At 39.2% G+C, this 20,760-nt stretch overlaps 1 protein-coding gene across 1 annotated transcript in view; it reads right to left on the bottom strand.

The window, feature by feature from the left end:
• Positions 1 to 4,870: 4,870 nt before the first annotated feature.
• LOC141761988 (calcium-activated potassium channel subunit beta-4-like) overlaps positions 4,871 to 20,760 on the bottom strand; it is a 30,221-nt gene continuing 14,331 nt past the window's right edge. The window contains exons 3-4 of the mRNA XM_074625744.1: positions 15,568 to 15,695; positions 4,871 to 11,382 (exon numbers count right to left, since the gene is read on the bottom strand). Of these exons, the coding sequence (XP_074481845.1) occupies positions 11,058 to 11,382; positions 15,568 to 15,695 (453 nt within the window). The 3' untranslated portion in view covers positions 4,871 to 11,057. The remainder of the gene's footprint in view (positions 11,383 to 15,567; positions 15,696 to 20,760) is intronic.

Raw genomic sequence — 20,760 nt, 5'->3', positions numbered from 1 at the left:
CATGGGAAACACAACTTTAGTAACAAGCTGCACACTCGCTCAACAGGGAGTGAAGTTTAGGTTTCAATGTGCTGCTCTAAAACTGAAAGAAACTCAGGATGTTGCTTCAGTAAAAGATTCACAAAAGCACCACACAAACTAAAGACAACACCTTGAGACCAAGATATCTACTGAATGGGACATTTTAATAGGGCTGTCCTCGACCAAAGAAATTCTTATTCGACTAACAAGCATACGATTTTGTCGACTAATCAATTAGTTGATTTTAGGGCTGTTAATCGATTAAAATAGTTGATCGCACATTTTTTATCTGTTTTAAAATGTACCTTAAGGGAGGTTTGTCAAGTATTTAATACTCCTATCAACATGGGAGTGGACAAATATGCTGCTTTATGCAAATGTATGTATATATTTATTATTGGAAATCAATTAACAACACAAAACAATGACAGATATTGTCCAGAAACCCTCACAGGTACTGCATTTAGCATAAAACAATATGCTCAAATCACAAGATGGCAAACTGCAGTGTGCTTACTTGACTATTGTTGCCCCAAACTGCATGTGATTATCATAAAGTGGGCATGTCTGTAAAGGGGAGACTCGTGGGTACCCATAGAACCCATTTACATTCACATATCTGGAAGTCAGAGGTCAAGGGACCCCTTTGAAAATGGACATGACAGTTTTTCTTTGCCAAAATGTAGCGCAAGTTTGGAGCGTTATTTAACCACCTTCATGACAAGCTAGTATGACATGGTTGGTACCGATGGATTCACAACTTTAATCAGCTCAACAATCTAAATGAGTGTCTTCGCCTTCACAGAATTTAATATCACCGTTGACCTGAACTCAGTTTTTAACAGGAGACTTGTTTTCATGAACGTCAGCACGTCTTTGCGGTGAATTATTACCCTGAGATCCTGGACGAGCCCCGTTTGAGTTTTATATCTCTGAGCTGACCTTTCACACGTCTTACTTTTTAACACACAAAGTCTACCAGATATTAAAAAAGACCATTAAGACCAAAAGACAGAGGGAGAGCTCAAAAATCATTTGAGCTTTCTAAATTTCTTTGTCTTCTCTTTAAATGACTTTTTTTGTGAACAATAAATGCTTAAATACACAACAAAAAATAAAAGCAAATCCTCTTGTTCACTTGATGTCGAGACAAACATCGACCGCGACTCCAAAATGCCGTAATTTAGACGCATCGATTGTCAATAGCAAAACAAATTGCTGCAGAGTTCTGCTTCAGTGTGTCAGAGTTCAAACTGTGGTATTGATTAAAAAACAGCAGCAGAAGAAGATTTACTGATACTGATTTAGTGTCGCACTCACAACACTCTCAAGTTGTTCCATTAAATTGTCTTCAGAGGTCTGAGAGGGTAACCCTTTAGGGATTATTACAGAAAAGTCAGAAAAAAATAAGTATTGTTTGCAGAAGAAACAGGTTTTAGATGTTATCCTCTCAGATTTATCCAGCGACCCTTTGAGGGGTCCTGATCCCCATGTTGAGACTCACTGCTGAACAAGTTTAAAAGACAGTTTGAGGTCATTTCAGGTCTTTTACTTTGAAGTCAGCGCTGAAGGGGGGAGCTGATGTACTGCTCTCAATTATGATGTGCTTTTGCTGATGGTGGTGGTGTTAATATTTATGCTGCTGAGAGGGAGGTGTTGAGATGTTAAATGGCCACAGAGGGCCAAGAGTCTGCAGGTTTTTGATCCATCCGAGCACTAAAACAGCGGCTCCACTCACTGTTTGTTAAAATGAGAAGCTGAGGTAGAATGTAAGAAGGAATAAGAAGCTGATCTTGTAGAGAGGAAATATTTGTCATCAAAAAACTAAGGTATAAACTATGGCTGTCAAAGTTAACACGATAATAACACGTTAACACAAATTCGCAAATCATCTGAAACTATAAAACCTGATGAATCCATCAGTACCAACCGTGTCATACTAGCTGGTCGTGAAGGAGGTTAAATAGCGCTCCAAACTGGAAAAAGGGAAAAACTGTCATCCATTTTCAAAGGGGTCCCTTGACCTCTGACCTCCAGATCAGTGAATTTAAATGGGTTCTATGGGTACCCACGAGTCTCCCCTTTACAGACATGCCCACTTTATGATAATCACATGCAGGTCGGGGCAAGTCATAGTCAAGTCAGCACACTGACACACTGACAGCTGTTGTTGCCTGTTGGGCTGCAGTTTGTCATGTTATGATTGGAGCATATATTTTATGCTAAATGCCTGTGAGGGTTTCTGGACAATATCTGTCATTGTTTTGTGTTGTTAATTGATTTCCATTAATACATATATACATACATCTGCATAAAGCAGCATATTTGTCCACTCCCATGTTGAGAACATGTTGATTAAATCTCCCTTAAGGTACATTTTGAACTGGTAAAAAAACGTGTGATTAATTTGCGATTAATCACATTTAAAGCTGCAGTAGTCAGTATATTTTTGGCATCATTGGGCAGAAATCCCATAATAACCTTTCAGCATATTTTAATTCAAGTGTTGTGAGAGATAACTAGACTTCTGCTCCTCCTCATGGCTCTGTTTTCAGGCTTTAGAACATCTAGCCTGCTACGGGAGACTCTGACCAATCACAGGTCATTTCATTGAGAGAGCGTTCTTATTGGCTGTGCTCCGGTCATGTGACCTGAACTTGGCGTTCCTTCAACAGATTTGCAGGATAGCGGCGGCGTCACAAACTTTCCTGTTTTACAACTAAACCGTGCACTACAAGAGGATTCTGAGAACATCTGAGGAGAGAAATACAATCTTACTGCTTGTTTTCCTCCGGTCTGTGAAATCTTGCAGATGCCATTAGGAGCACTGGAGGACACAGAGGCACATGATTTTTTTCAGGTTACCTGTTTCATGTACTACTGTCACGATATAGCGACCGTTTTATAAAAATAACTTTTTTAAATCATATTTTCTCCAATTTCGCCAGAGCACAGCCAATAGGAATGCCTTCTTTCAATGAACTGACCTGTGATTGGTCAAAGTCTCCCATCACAGGCTAGATGTTCTAAAGCCTTAAAACAGAGCCATGAGGAGGAGCAGAAGTCTAGTTATCTCTCAGAACTCTTGAATTATAATATGCTGAAAGGTTATTGTGGGATTTTTGCTAAATGATGCCAAAAATATACTGCCTTCTGCCACTTTAAGTACTAATACCACACTGTAAAAGAAATACTCTGTTGTTCTGCTACTCCACAGTATTTGAGTAAGTGTACTTATGCTGCATTCAAGACAACTCGGAACTAAAAAATGTACGACCTCCTTCAGTTGTCTGACATCAACTAAAAGGCAAGGTAACGTATATTTGCCTGTATTTAACTCAAATAATACACACTATCGCATAATAAAACCTACAAATTGATGTCAAAATATGTTGCCATGTTATTAGGGAGCATGTTACGGTAAACAATCTCTGAAATTGTTTTTATTTACGTTTGGCGTCGGTTGGAAATTTCGACTGGAAAATTCCGACCTCCGAGTGGTCTTGAACGCAGCATAAATTACCTTTTAACAGATGCAAACAATCATCATTGAGCTGATATTTAACCACCAGAAAACAACAAGAAATCAAAGAAATGTTAAACAGAAATACCATCAAGTTTACGCTACATAAAGTGTATTCATTTTACTCACCATTCTCCTTTTCTTCATGGAAGTTGTTAACATCCTTGTGGAGTCATTTTCCTCTGAACGTGTTGGTCTACGCTCTCTGAGTGCCATCCTAGTTTATTTTAAAACAATTGCAAAGATTGAATAGAATACAGCCTATTTATCTGATATTTTGTATATTTTAAAATATTTTGTATGTTATATTTTAGCTAAGATAAAATTGAAAATAACATGTATATCATACAGGTATTTAATATTTTTGGAAAATCCCATATTCATAAGAAAAAATGGTCAGGAACCTTGCCAACTTTCCTGCACTTTATTAATTAATTTAAACAATATAGTACCAATTTATCTAATGTTAAAAACAAAATAAAGCTATTAAGTTTTTATATAATTAAACATATGTATTATAATATGATGCATATAACACAAACTCATGTTTTTTGTTTTGTTTTCCATTATCTATTTATCTGTTTGCACCTCTGTATATGAACATGTGTACAATAAATAAAGTGAAATATTGTACAATATATATTGTTATGTGATTAATAAATGATTTGTTTAAAAACAATTACAAGGATGGAATAGAATACAACCTATTTGTCCAATATATTTTTAGAATGTATATTTCTTATATTTTTAGCCGTTTTTTTATATTTTCTACTTATCTTTTTTGTCTTTTACTTTTCCATTATTTGCTTTTCTTTTTTTTTTTCTTTTCTCTTATTGTTATGGACCAAAACACCAAGGCAAATTCCTTGTGAAAACCTACTTGGCAATAAACCTGATTCTGAAATACTGTGGACATGATTGTGTATTTGTATTTAACCATATGTTTATGTGGATTTTGTGATATGGTTTTATTAATTTCAATATATTGTGCTGTTTTTTATGTTTGTATATTAATGTGATTTGTATTTGAATAAATGCATTTATAAAACATGTGATAGCAGTGGAAGTGTTTCATACTAACAGAGCGTTGGGATAAGTGGTGTGATGTTAACGCTGCTGTCCAAGGTCAGAGAGGTCAATATGTGTGCAGTGATTATAAAGAACAATGGGTCTGACTCAGGCTGTACAGGTGTGTGTCCTCTAGTGTGGTAGGAGGTGATTCATGTTGATGGGATTTGTGAATGAAAGAATAAAGATGAGAGCAAGAAGATGAAAGGAAAGACACACACATCAAAACAAACCCATTTTCATTGTAATATCCACGTAGCGTCTCTCTCCCTCCACCTCTTTAATTCTTCTTCCACCACGGCCAACTGCATCATTGAGTTTGACAGAGTTCAATAAGCTTGACTGATATGACAGACAAAACCAAATCACATTTATTACAGCAAGATTAAAGCGGTTTGTTCCCCCCCCCTTTTCTTTATTTCTTCAATTTCTTAATTATTATTCGGTCAGCTCAAATCTAGCAAAAGCTGCTCTTGTCTCATAAGATAAATACAAATATACTGTATACACATATATAAATAAAATATAGTCGATCTTTGTTGTTCTGTCATTTTCTGTTGCCTAAAAGTATAAATGCCCAAAACTATATTAATACTAAACAATATATTTATAAGAAACAAAAATAGTAGCTATCTTATAGTAGTGTTCTTTAAGATTTTTTCAGTATTTCACCATATTACTAATGCAAAAAATACTCTGAAATATTATGATAATATCTTAAGGAAATATCCTTCACCACTAAAACCGAGCTATCTCCATGACGACTAAACAAAGTCTGTGAAATAGGATTAAAGGTTTTGGTAAAAAAAAATACTAAATTGTCCTTGAGTTAAGACATTTCTTTTCAAATCAGAATTAATTTTCTTCTTTGTAGATTACACACATTTATAATAAATAAATAAATAAATAAATAAATGATGTGATTATGAGCTGGGATCTGATTTATTTGTGATCAGATTAACTTTAAACATTAAGTTCAAAGTGAGGCTGGATGTTGGACGAGCAGAAAAGGCTGCAGCGTGACTCAGTCTGAAGATAAAATGTGTTTTTATTTAAAGATCTCTATCAGGCACTATAGTTATCATCTTTATCAGTAAAACATGGAGGAAGCGGCTACCTGGGTCACATGGTACACAGCTGAGGTTCAGAGATGACGGACGACACAGTGCAGAGTACAAAGGTGTGATAGAAAACAAAAGACTCATTATAACTACAACAACAATAATAATAATAATGATATTAATACAGTAATTAAAACAGATACATTTTCCTTCATGTCATAAATCAGTTACTGAACTTTACAGTGTGGATTAAATCAACTAAAATGTCATTAAATACCAAAACCATGTGTGTAAGAATAGAATTCAACATGTTGTGTTTTTGTACAGTGTTTAGTTTCGTTGCTACTGCAGTTCACAGCTTAGCAGAATATGGCTTCAGATAGAAAACCGAACATCTGGGACAGAAAGACGACAACAGCTCATAAAAACACAGGAATGCTACGGTGACGCTACGGTTTCTTTGGAGAGGATTATTCAGGGGAAACAACGGGATGGTTTTTACTAAAACCTTGTTTATACTGTAATGAAATATTAGTGATGAAAAAATGTAGATAAAAAAGTTAAAGTGAAATTTCTATCATACAGGTTTCTATTTGTTTAATTTTTTGTGTCACTGATTTAAAAAGTGTTTGTTTTTTTCAGAAAGGAAGCTTCTATTCAACAGTTTTGTGATTTTAACACAACAAAAAGGAAAGGAAATGAGAAAGAAAGATAGAAAGAAAGAAAGAAAGAAACAAGGAAACAAAGAAGAGAAAAGTTAAAAAGGAAAGGAAAGAGAGAAATTAAATAATTAGGGGAGAAAAAAGGGGATGAAACGTAAGAAGAAGGGATGTAGAAAAGAAGGAAAGTAGCGAAGGACAGAAAGACAAAAGAAAAGGTAAGAAATGGGAGGTAAAAATGGAAGAAGTGGAGGATGCAGTAATGACTTTTGTTTTGAAAAACAAAACAAAGCTACATCGTGGAGCTACTTCCTGCTCCTGTCTCTCTACATTCATCATTTACTAGAATCAGTCGTGTGATTTCCTGATGCCTCTGAATGTCACATCATGCTGTAAACAACTCCAACTAAAGAGCCAGAATTCAACACATTTTCTTTGGAGAACATGATCAGATATTAGTTTTCTTATCTTAATAGAGGCCGTTGGTATGGAGCTCTAAGGGTACGGGAGCAAAAACTGTTTTTCTACAAGCTCCTGATGCACACCACATAGTTGCCCACTAAATATTATCCCGTGCACAAAATGTTCTGGATCACACAGGAATACTCTTTGGGAAAATAAATCTAAAATATCAACATAACGTGCAGACAGGGACTATAAGTAATCTAACTTTAAAACACTGTTTCTGCACATTACGCCTCAGGAGGAATAAATAAAGAATATTGGACATTCAGAGTTTGTTTTCAGTCAAACTTTGCGTAGGCTAAAAATAAATGTGGTTTGTCCTCCCGCTCAGGTCAAACACAAATCAACAACACAGATCTGAGACGTGGACACTTCTCCACGAGGAGCTGAACAAAGAGAACGTGCTACAGCAACATTAAAGTGAAACCACTCAAACACCTGAACCTGAGGAGGAACAGACTCACAACAACAGAGAACACAAGCAGCCAAAAGACTTCAAGTTTCGCCTGTTTCACTTTTCATTATTGGCAGCGACATCACTCGGCCTCGTGGCTGTTGCTAGGCAACGTGTAGGTAATTTTTAGACTGTAGGAACGGTGGTGGTAGGAATTTGGAGACTTGAAGATGAAAAACTCCCTCTGATGGAGGATGAATCATGTTTGGTGATAGCAGATCTATTGTTAACTCGGCTGCGTGGCAGAAAAGTCATTTAGTCTTTGAAAGTTATTGTACTTCAACAATAATTCTACTTTTCTCCTTAAGAAGGAGAAGACAGATTCTCTGTTTCACTAAACTAAATGATCCTTACATGCCCCGACACTACTGTTCACAAAGACTGCAGAGCCGGGGGTCTTTTTGATGCTACCACTACCAGGGTTGCACAATTTTGGGTAGATTCAAGGTGAAAATGTATGAAAATATAGGGGTTATTTGCTCAGGTTGTATTTGTCATATGCAGATAGAAAAAAACAGCCCTGCAAATAGAATAATTAACGCTCCTCAATTAGCTGAATCAAGCTATATCCTACATGGTAACAGCTGGCTAGCAAAAACTATTGTTAACAAGTTATAAACTGTGTACTTTGCGTTATAGGCTACTATCTAACTGAAATATCATAAACATATCAAATTCAATCCGGTGACATAATCATGAAAGCATGTGGTCGTTTGGCTCAGACGGTGCAGCAGTGTGGGCTGCACATGTGATGGAGGATGCAGTGTGTATGCAGAGGGTTGTAATTTAACATAATTCCTGTTTAACGGGATGCTGGTAAATGATCTGCAGGCTACACGTGATGGAAGAGTGCTGCTGAATGCAGTGCATGATTACAATTAGATTAAATGATCATAGTTTGAACTAAAACATGCCAGAACTTACATTGCTGAGCATTTTTTTGCACCTCTTACTGTTGTGAAAGCCTGTTAGATATTCAAGGTAAAGCCTTAACGCTGAAACCTCTCTTCTATTTGTGAAAATGCGCAAAAAAAAATAAAAATGGAGATTTCACTGTTTTTTTTTTTACATCTAGACCACATTGGACCAGGTCCAGATCAAAACCCACTATACCTAGACTGGTCAAATGTGGACTAGATTAACCAGAGAGGCTAAAGATTCTTGTTGTGTTTATTTATGCCTATGTTAAAGCGTCCTTGGGTTTCTTGAAAGCGCTATATAAATCCAAGTTATTATTATTATTATTATTATTATTATTATTATTATTATTATTATTCCTCTAAAACACTTGTGAAACCTTTATTCTATTTGTGAAAATGCAAAAAATAGCAATGTTACGGATTTACAGTATTGCCACATGGCCTTCCATTTTTTTTGCATTTTAACAAATAATATAGAATCCCTAAAACATCTAACACGCTTTCACAACAGTAAAGGCCTTTACACACCAGGGAAGTGACAAATAACACGGAAATGTGAAATACTGGCATATGAATATTATATGTCTAGGGCTTTTATTGTGAAAGGTAAGAACAGAAGGAGTGGATCTGGTCTGCGCTGCCTTTGTCAAGGTTGAAAGGAGTATTAAAGTTTAAACGAACAAAAAAAAAGGCATTAAGAGGTGCAAAAAACAATCGGTTGCTCAACAACGTAAGTTAAGCTTTCCCCTTAACTGGTGAATCGGAAGCTAACTTCAGCATCGTCATAAGTAGACCTAATCTATGATTTTTATATTGAAATAGTGCAAAAAATCCCAAATTCCAGAACTTAACTTCCCTTGAAAATATAGCGGAAATGTTCCGACTCCCTTTGCAACCCTGACCACTGTGATCACATCTGGCTCGCGTCACTGACAGAAACCCAAACTCCAGGCTATGAAACAATCCTTCAAGAGCCTCTGAGGGACGACATCAACGGGTTTTTATACTGACTTGAAAACAGCTGATATCATACCGACAGCATCATAAACAATACGGACTAAAACATTCTACGTGGCTCGTCATGAATAAATCGTAATGTTCTGTCTTTGCCAACATGTAGAAGCTCTGAAAATGATTCAATCAAAAGTACCACCTGCTGCTGTTTGCTGGTTTTTACTTTATATATATTATATATTTTTGTCGCCTCCATATAAGTGGGTTTACCTGTAATTTCTACTTTGTTACCAAACAGCCAATCAGATTTACAGGAGAGAAGGAAGCATTTCAGCTGCACAACAACCTGTACAGGAAGTTTAAGCTAAACCAAACACGATTGTTATAGTTTAACCATCAACAATGAGTCCTCTACCTCTGTAGAAATGATCAATTCATTATAGTGCATTAATCTAAAATGACAGGTTGAACCTGCGCTACACTTTAAGAGAAACTTCCCAAAACAAAATGGTTCCTCTGCTTTCAGATGGGAAATAAATAGAAGACAGATTATCTGGCCTTATTGCTGACCTAAAACCAAACGCAACAAAAATACTTAGAATATTAATAATACTACAGTTTCAGACAACCGACGGTGGTGGAACATATAAGAAGTATTTTTTGTTTTGTATGAAAAAATCGTATCTCTTAATCTGTAAAGTAACTAAAATACAATATTTCCCTCTGAGATGGAAGAATGAAGCGGCATGAAGAGAAAATAGTAAAGTAAAGTACAAGTACCTCAAATTTGTACTTAAGTACAGTACTTGAGTAAATGTACTTAGTTACTTTCCACCAAAGCCTGCAGTAAACTACTATTTGACAGAACGCTGTGATATTTGTGACACCTCTAATACCAGAATACAGACATTTACCTCGTCTTTGTTTTAGGTTTGACTTGAAGGGGAATTTTCCCCAGCACACCAGTCTACCCCAGTCTAAATGTTGGAGGTTAAACTGTGAGCTCCCAGTCTAAATGTTGGAGGTTAAACTGGGAGCTCCCAGTCTAGTCTGTGGTTTGTTCCTGCTGTCTGCAAACAGCTTCAGGGTTCAAAGAGTTCTCCCATCATTAACCAGAAGCAACAGGAGCCACTAATGGGCCCTCTGATGAGTCACCACTGTATCTCAATACATCAATAAATGATAAAGTTCAATTATTTAAATTCACCCCCGATCATGTTTACTGGCTCTTTTTCTATCCTCACTTTTCCTTGTTGATTACAAGCAGACCTGGAAAATAAAGTACATTTACTGGAGTATTTACCTGCAATCTTGAGGTACTTTCGGGAGTGTTTTGGGATATTTTCTACTTTTTCTGTAAAAACTGTAGTGATGGAATTAGTGCTGTGGAAATGGGTATCTATAATCGTGTGCATGGTCCGTCACAAGTAAATAAAATAGATAATAAATGAAAATACTTTATCCACAAATAACAATGGAAGAAACAGTGGCTAGCCTGAAGAGACGTCAGGACTTTGGCTCGCTATTTATCAACATTTATGGCTACTGGGACTAAACTAAAGAGGGAAAACTACGTTAATAGAAGCGCTACAGTTAAGAGTCCTTAAGTTTGAAGTTTGACTCACTTTACCTGACACATAATTCACCGTACCGTTGATCACAGCTCTGTTGTCGTTATAATAACCCTTCGTCACGACTCGTAGCACAGAAGCAACAACGCTGATTATAATCAGATGATTCAACTCTGAGATCCTCTGATCCAGTTTGTTGCGTTGAAACCAGAGGAAAGGTGCTGATGCTTCTGCTATAGGCAACAGGGTGGGTTTCCCATCATCCACAGCGGCGGGTTGACGGGGGCGTCCTCAGCCAGTTCATCGCCCAACTACTCGTTAGCATCCTGATTGAATTCCACAAACAACTTCCTGTTTCGTCTTAATGTTCTCGGTCGCGGCGTCGCACCGGCACCGCAAACAGCGGCAGGGTCCTTGTCGGCGACGACAACTCTGGGTCAGAGTTCGTCGTGAGGGGGTCTTCGGCCTTGTTACCACGGCGATCTGAGGGCCCGGCGGACAGGTCCTGGCACACCTCGTAGGAGCACTTCCTCTTCTGGAGAGCCTCGGCTCGGACGGCCAGCGAGCGCGCACACACCGTCAGGAGCACGATGAGCGTGCCCAGTAGGAGCGACACCATCGGCCAGAGGACGCAGTGCAGCAGGACGCTGGTGTCGTGGGAACGTCGCCACAACACGTCGTCTGGCCTGAAATTACAAGAAGAACAGAAACATTTAATTTACAGCTGGTGTTTCATCACTTTAAACTCAATCATTATTTCCAGTTGCTTGTACTTTGCAGTTTTTTTTTGATGACTGTTAATTAACTAATGAAACTCAACACTTCCTGCAGATATTTCACATAAAAGACTATTAGTGAAAGTAGGGGGTTGTGCTCTTTGAGCTGCTGGAAAGCAAATTGTGAAGAGCTTGAGGAAGATTTGTCATTTGTAATTTCAGGCTGCACCATAGACTGTATATAAGAAGTGACTTAGTCACCATGACGTCACCCATTGGTTTGTGGACTGATGTTTTGAAGCCTCGAGTTCTGCATTTTGGCCGTCGCCATCTTGGTTTTTGGCCTTGGTTTTTGACTGTCACCATCTTGGTTTTTGGCCGTTGCCATCTTGGTTTTATGGACCTCGCATCTTGGTTTTATGGCCGTTGCATTTTGGTTTTTGGCTACAGGCATCTTGGTTTTTGTCCGTGGCCATCTTGGTTTTTGTCCGTTGCCATCTTGGTTTTTGACTGTCGCATCTAGATTTTTGGCCGTCGCAAACTTGGTTTTTGATTGTCACCATCTTGGTGTTCGACCGCCGCCATCTTGGTTTTTGTCCGTCACCATCTTGGTGTTCGACCGTCGCCATCTTGGTTTTTGGTTGTCGCCATCTTGGTTTTTGACACCATCTTGGTTTTTGGCCATCATCATCTTGGTTTTTGGCCGTCGCCATCTTGATTTTTGACCATCACCATCATGGTTTTTGACCGTCGCCATCTTGGTTTTTGACCGTCGCCATCTTGGTTTTTGGCCGTCGCCATCTAGGTTTTTGACGGTCATCATCTTGGTTTTTGGCCGTCGCCATCTTGGTTTTTGACAGTCATCATCTTGGTTTTTGACCATAGCCATCTTGTTTTCTTTTTGCAACAAGAAGTGACACTAGAGGGTTTCATCACTATAAAATCAATCATTATTTCCAGTTGCTTGTACTTTGCAGTTCTTTTTGATGACTATTAATTAACTAATGAAACTCAACACTTGGGGGTTGTGCTCTTTGAGCTGCTGAAAAGCAAATTGTGAAGAGTTTTGAGGAAAATTTGGCATTTGTAATTTCAGGCTGCACCATAGACTGTATATAAGAAGTGGACTTAGTCACCATGACGTCACCCATTGGTTTGTGGATTGATGTTTTGAAGCCTCGAATTCCGCATTTTGGCCGTCACCATCTTGGTTTTTGGCCGTCACCATCTTGGTTTTATGGCTCTCGCATCTTGGTTTTTGGCCGCAGCCATCTTGGTTTTTGTCCGTCACCATCTTGGTTTTTGACTGTCGTCATCTTGGTTTTTGACCGTCACCATCTTGGTGTTCGACCGTCGCAATCTTGGTTTTTGGTTGTCGCCCCGCCCTAAAGCATCCCCTGCTTTATGGTCTATCTGACTCTAAATGGGACCATAATTTACTAAATGAACATCATGCTGTATTGAAGAAGACTTGAAACTAGTGACAGAGACCATAAACTCATGTTTACAATGTTTACTGAGGGAATAAAACAGGTGAGAAATAGGCTCATTTTCTCATAGACTTCTATACAATCAGACCTTTTTAGCAACCAGAGGAGGCGCCCCCTGCTGGCTGTTAGAAAGAATGCAGGTTTAAGGCACTTCAGCATTGGCTTCACTTTTCAGACCCGAAGGTAGCCGCCTGGTTGCACAAATAAAACTGACTTTATTTAAACAGTCATAGAAAAAACAGCAAAGTAAGAGCGACTGGAGAAGAAAATGAGTCACTCCTTGAATTTAGAAGGTCATGTAATACTAATACAGATACTACAGAGTTGCATTTGCAGGTTTCACAGAAGATTGTGGGATATAACCGTCATGCCACCTCTGAAATAACCTCATAAATCAAGTGACTAAGGGTGTTTTTCCTTTCGAGTGCTCCAGTTCTTTTTTCCTCTCTAACACAAAATGATATCTTATCTGCAGCATCAACGAGCTCCCACTGGGCTCCTCATTTAGGAAGCAGAGTTTCCTCATCCTCATCCTTCTGGTGCAGAGATATAAATAAAGCTAGCCAAGGTCACAGGTAAGCATCGTCGGTGAATAATAGGAGGATTAAGCTGACACGATAAAGGAGATCTCCTTTAATTATCCGTCTCAACAATTTTCGGTCACAGCGTAAGAAAAGAGATGCGCTTTTTAACAGGCCAACATAGCCTGGATAAAAATGAAAAGGCTCTTTAAACATCAGTCAAACTGAGAGAAGATGTTCAGTTTCAGTTGGTACAGATGATCAAAATGCTCGGTTAATGACACCCTGGACGTTCCTCAAAATAGAAACACAGGAGTCGGCAGGATAATTTAACCGTAACCACTTTACGTTACGGTCATCAGTTTGAATTATTTCAAGATTGTTTCTGGGAAATCTGTTTTTTTTTCTGTCAGTTTGATTTGGCAGATGGTTCTAAACAAGAAGTATCCAGATCCTTTACTTATTTTTCTTCCATCTTTAGGTTATCGGGAGGAACTTTTAACTGGTTATGAAACAATCTCATGTGATGTGATGATGAGATCTCATTGCAGCTTTACTACCCATGGGGATGAAGAGGAGTAAGTAAGTAAAGTAAGTGGTTAACATTAGTAACAAGATTTGAGTGTTAACCTAACGTTGTAAATGCAAACGTCTACCGCTGACTCGTTAGCGAGCTTTTACCGTAACATCACCGTTAATAACGAACAGTCTAATGTTAGCAGTTAACATTAATAGCTACTGGCAAGCTTAATGTTGCGCCGCTGCGTCTGGCGTGAGGTCAGAGGCCGGTGGCATGTGCTGTGTGAGGTTTAATAAGAACTGTGTGCTACACAAAAGGTGCAGTCAGTTTAATTTTAATTACTGTTCATTGTAACGTTAGCAGGGTATTTTTCTTTCAACTCTCGTCTCCGAATGAATTTGTATCCTATTTTTTTTATCCGTATGATCCTATTTTTTCCGGCCCCGGGACAACGGGACGTCCTTAAGCAAGAGCCCTGGTAGACTAGTAGTCTCATTTAGCCACTTGTTAGCAACCACCTTTTTTAAAGGACCCATATCGTGCTCATTTTCCGGATCATACTTGTATTTTGTGTTTCTACTAGAACATGTTTACATGCTGTAATGTTAAAAAAAAACTTTGTTTTCCTCATACTGTCGGCCTGAATATACCTGTATTTACCATCTGTCTTAAACGCTCTGTTTTAGCGCATTTCGACGGAATTACGACGAAATTGCAACAGACATACGTTGCTAGGCAACAGCCTGGGTCCATGTGTACTTCCTGTCAGTTGATGACATTCACATACACTGCAACCAGTAATAAACTGGGACACATTTAGAATGTTTACGTTTAAATCTGTGTAAAGGTTCTAAATATTGTATATTTGTGACATCACAAATGGACAGAAATCCTAACGATTTAGAACAGTTTCTGAATACGGGCTGTGTGTATTTCCCTGTGGATTGAGCGTTTCGATACTTTCACAGTATCTATATAGGACTTAAGCCTGCTTTATAATAAAAAAAACATGAAAATCAAAGTTTTTTTATAATGTGGGACCTTTAAGACATGTAAAAGCTTCAATATTCAGGAATGTGATATTTAGAGATGCATTTTATGTCGAAGAACAAGACGTTAAAATCTCTTCAGCTTGTGTTAACCACAGACCTTATTTCAGGCATCTAACTAAAAACCCACTGACTTATATGATAAAAAAAGTTTCCAAATGAGCTGCCATGTTGTTCTGGTGTGAAATCCAGAAGCAGACAGCCCACGAGTAAAAGCTTCCAATCAGGTGCCTAGTGCAAAAATGCCCGTGGACACGTACCATCATAGTAGTTTGTAATCTTCTGCAGCAGTAAGCGCTCTTGTGAAAAATGTCCATTTCAAAATGGCTGAAAATGGAGCTATAAGGACTGTTAATAGGAAGTCAATGGGTCACTTCTCCGGGGTCAAAGGTCGCAGGCAGTAAATTGAGGGTTCTGACAAAAAGATGCCCACGTAATGCTGCAGGTTGCAGCGCGCCGTCTGTAATCTCCCGCGGTAACAATGATCCGTCTCCGAGGAAAACTTCACAGCATCACACGTCACCCTGTTTCCAATTTATCTGCATCACACCTGGAAATAGACTTTACTGTCTCACCTCCTCTGCTGGTTGAAGAAGCAGGTGAAGGACTGGCTGCTGACCTCTTTGGTGAAGTAATCCTCCCACCACAAAACACTGTCTTTGTTCTTCTGGTTGTCCCGCTCACAGGGAGGGACATACGAACACTGAGGGACAGAAAACAGATCAATATCAGCGTCTTCCAGAGATCAATTAAAACTAATCAACAGTTAAGGGCTTAATTCTCCTGACATTACATATCATTAATTCAGAATTCATTCATTAATTTACGTACGTAACCTAAGTAACTTAACAATTTTCTTAACCCAAATCATGATCTTTTCCTAAACCTAACCAGGTACAGTAGTTTTGTTTCAATTCACAACGTTAGCCATATGTTTAACCCCTGTGCCCATTATACAACGTGCGCCTGATGCAGTAGTACTCTCCAAGGGTATTATGGTGATATACATGTCTTTATTTATCTTAAAATGAAATACATATAAAGATTATAAGAATATGGTCCTGCTAATAATTAGATATGCATTGTTTATAACTTCTTGCATTACATTACGTGATTATTAGCCAGCAGGGGGCACTGTAATAGGGTCAAAACAAGGTGACATGTTTGACACTGATTGGCTCAGAGGGGGTCTGCATTGCTCTCTTCTTCTTCACTTTAGTTTTAGTTTCAGCTTCCAAACATCTCACACAGATTCTCGTAGCAGGAGGCTGATTGGTGCCTGGCTGGTTACTGTGGATCAACTGGTTTCCAAGGCGACGGTGTGATTGGTACACAGAAGGGGGGTGGAGGGGGAGTTCTCAACCTAAACTACATCTCAGCTCAACACAATGAACAATATCACATCGAAACGAGAGATGAGACAATACAATGTGTCTCCATCGTAGAAGAAAATCACCACAGGAACAAAACTGATCCAAAATCTATAAAGTAAACTGACTTCCTGTCTGTACCTCAAAGACCATTGGGTGCTAATGAAGATGTTGCTAAAAGAAGTCTGATTGTATAGAAGTCTATGAGAAAATGAGCCTACTTCTCTCTTGATTTATTACCTCAGTAAACATTGTAAACATGAGTTTATGGTCTCAATCACTAGTTTCAAGTCTTCTTCAATACAGCATGATGTTCATTTAGTAAATTATGGTCCCATTTAGAGCCAAATAGACCATAAAGCAGGGGATGCTTTAGGGCAGTGCTACCTTGAGATTGACAGGTCGCTACCACGGCGTTGTCCCGTCTGGGAGTTGTCCGTGTTTTCATCTTAGAACTTTAATCCTTTCACAGTGTTTTCAATTCATCAAAGTTAATTATAACATTTTGATCGCCTAAAAATGTCTCATTCAGCGTTCGGTTGTACTAAGTTCCACCCTCTAGTGTCATTTCTGGTTCTAAAAAACTATGATGGCAACAGCCAAAAACCGAGATCGCCACAGCCAAAAACCAAGATGGCTCTGGCCAAAACTAAGATGGCTCTGGCCAAAAACCAAGATGGCGACGGCCAACAAACCAAGATGGCGACAACCAAAAACCAAGATGTGACGACCAAAAACCAAGATGGCAACGGCCAGAAACCAAGATGGCGACGACCAAAAACCAAGATGGCGACAGCCAAAAACCAAGATGGCGACGGCCAGAAACCAAGATGGCGACGGCCAAAAACCAAGATGGCGACAACCAAAAACCAAGATGGCGACGGTCAAAAACCAAGATGGCGATGACCAAAAACCAAGATGGCGACGACCAAAAACCAAGATGGTGACGGACAAAAACCAAGATGGCGACGGCCAAAAACCAAGATGGTGAAGGCCAAAATGCCGAATTCGAGGCTTCAAAACGGCAGTCCACAAACCAATGGGTGAAACCCAAACCAAACACTGGCTATAGATAGGGACGTTCACGTTTTCACGTTTTTGTGTCGGTCACCATAGTTCTCCGGTACGCTTGGCACATGGGAGAAGTTTCAGTTGGTTGCAATCTAAAACCACTAGATGCCACCAAATCCTACACACTGTACCTTTAAGTACAATACTTTGTGTTACATTCTACCCCTGGTAGTCTGTTGTATGCATGTGGTTACGAAGTGGCCGTGTATAAAGAATAAAATTGGTTATGCCTGTTTTTTCTCCTTGTTAATGGCCTTGGTATAAAAGTAAAGTATAAAGGTAAAATGGACTCACAGGTGTTACTATGGAGAGACATTTGTCCAATAAATGTGTCCAATATTGTAACATATCAGGACATTACTGCCGTCTCACGTAGTCTCAGTGATGAATGTGACATCCTTGGTGCCGACCACAGACATCTTTTATTTCCTTTCAGCTGTAAAAGTGTTGCTGATGTTTTTATGATCCTGGATTTGTTTTGTCTGATTGGATCTTGTCCAGATTAGTGAAGGTGGAGAGACCGTCTGTCTCTCTCTCTCTCTCTGTCTCTCTCTCTCTCTCTCTCTCTCTCTGTGTGTGTTTCAGGTAATTGTCAGCTCACTAACCCGCTCAGCTCAGCAGCCATTCATCCCCAACACCATTCATCACACAGCCAATCAAACACGCCTCGCCCCATGATGTCATAAGTGGGTCGCCCTGCCGGATGATTGCGGTTGCTATGCCAACAGGCTGAGGGTACAATTATGTTTGTGTGTGTGTGTGTGTGTGTGTGTGTGTGTGTGTGTGTGTGTGTGTGAGAGTGTGTGTGTGTGTTTTGGTTCCTAATAAATGGCCTAAATGAAATCACTGTAGAGTGTGTTGACATGTGGAGGGTTTTCTGAGACGACAGGATGAACACACTGATCAGGATGCTGTAACAGTCTGAACACCATTTAAATTCTACTCTCAAGTGGTGGTGTTATTACTGCAGCTTTCTGATATTCAAAGCAGGGACACTGATGTATTTGAAGTGGTTTTTGGGGGGATTTGGTTTGATAATCCTTCTGTTAATAAAGTCATACAAATGAGACATGATTGTGTCTCTGTGTTTTGTTTGTGGTATTTACACGTTTGTCAGTTGTAGATTGTTTGTTTTATGTGCTACACTTTGTACCTGTTGTGAAAAAAGTTAAATGTTGTTATAAACCTGACGAAAACAACACATATGATGATGATATTCATATGTTTAGTATGTTTTAAAAGTACAGTGTGTAGGATTTGGCATCTAGCTGTGAGGTTGCAGATTGCAACCAAGTCAAACTTCTCCCGTGTGCCAAGCATAGAATGTATAGAATAACTAGACATATCACCGTGACGTCATATATTGGTTTTGAAGCCTCGAGTTCGGCATTTTGGCCGTCACCATCTTGGTTTTTGTTCGTCGCCATCTTAGTTTTTGGCCGTCGCCATCTTGGTTTTTGGCCGTCGTCATCTTCGTATTTGGCCGTCGCCAACTTGGTTTTTGTCCGTCACCATCTTCGTATTTGGCCATCACCCATTGGTTTGTGTACTACGGTTTTGAAGCCGAGTTCGGCATTTTGACCGTCGCCATCTTGGTTTTTGTTCGTCGCCATCTTGGCTTCTTAGTTATTGCCATGTTGGTTTTTGGTTGTCACCATCTTGGTTTTTGGTATTCGTCATCTAGGTTTTTGCCCATCGCCATCTTGTTTTTTACACGAGAGTACAACCGGTGACCAAAAAAGTTATAATTAACTTTCATGAACTGAAACCACACTGTGAAAGGGTTAAAGTTCTAAGATAAAAAAACACGGACAACTCCCAGACAACGCCGTGGTAGCGACCTGTCAATCACAAGGTAGTCATACAGTATATACAAAACCAAGACGGCGATGGCTAAAAACCAAGATGGCTACTGCCAAAAAGCCAAGATGGCGACGGACAAAAACCAAGATGGCGACGGCCAGAATGCCAAACTCGAGGCTTCAAAACCGTAGTACACAAACTACTGGGTGACATCACAGTGACTACGTCCACTTCTTATATACAAAACAAAGATTGCGATGGCCAAAAACCAAGAGGCCAACAGCAAAAATGTCAAACTCGAGGCTTCAAAACCGTAGTAAACAAACCAGTAGACCATGTCCACTTCTTCTATAGAGTCTCTGGGTAACAATACTGAACACAGCTCTTAAACTACACACTACATGTCTGTATTAATCTCTCATAATTTGCCACCTTCATAAAGACTAAATCCAGACACTAAAAGGTAAGAATATGATGATATTAACCATCCAGACTGTCTGCTGACATTATCAGAGCGAGGCGGTGTTGCTGTCACACAACCTTATTATGAATTTAAATAGATAATCAGGATGTTTTGTTTTCAGTGACCTGCTGCTGCCTTTCTGTCCGACTCCGACTCTGCTCACAGCTAAACAGATTAACACGAGGCCACATCCACCTGTCTGTCTCTCTGTCTGTTTACCTGTCTGTCCACCTGTCTGTCTCTCATCCTCTGGAGGCTGGATGAACAGGACAGAGATGAATCTGCAGGTCAGTGTGTGTTTTTCCTACTAACTGAGAGAAGCTCAGCTGCATCCTAACAAGATCGTTTCCTCTACTAAACTAAAAATAAAACGTATAATGTTGATGTATCAGTAATACTTTAACTACATATTACCGATTATACTGACATACTTTTACTGAAGGAACATTTTCGATGCAGGACCTTTACTTGTAGTGGAGTATTTCACAGTGGTATTAGTACTTTTACTGAAGTAAAGGAGCTGAATACTCCTCTCCGGGCTATGAGCATCAACTAACGACCAAATACAAAAGAAGCAGACAGGAGTAGCGGCACGGAAGCTAAGTAATGTACTCCTGCGGACGCCACGTTAGTTCAGATCAGAAAGTCACACAATAACACAAACTAACTAACCGACGGACGCAGCGGTAGACCAGCAACTCCCGTGTTCTGAGAGGGAAAATTACTGTTTTTGTGAATGGAGTCTGGTGCCTTTGAAGACAGTGACGTAACAGCTTCAATTCCCCGTCAGAAAGAACCGTCTGACGGCGAGGTAAAGCAATGAAAATATTCTAAATATAGCGTACACTTAAACTGACATTGACTTTTTAGGTGTCTAAAATCTGTTTTACTGAAGCCGTTACGTATCGCTCTCTTCAAAGCCACCAGACTCCATTCACAAAAACAGCAATTTTCCCTCTCAGAACACGGGAGTATACATACAACCCCACTTCTTTCAGTTATTTCCAAACTGATCACAGCTAATGATGATTTATTGATTAGCTTACTGTGGTAACCTCACT

The sequence above is a fragment of the Sebastes fasciatus genome, chromosome 23 (assembly GCF_043250625.1).
Source record: "Sebastes fasciatus isolate fSebFas1 chromosome 23, fSebFas1.pri, whole genome shotgun sequence".
NCBI classification, from domain to species: Eukaryota; Metazoa; Chordata; class Actinopteri; order Perciformes; family Sebastidae; genus Sebastes; species Sebastes fasciatus.
The sequence above is the reverse complement of the archived record's forward strand: the minus strand, read 5'-3'. Positions and strand labels throughout refer to the sequence as shown.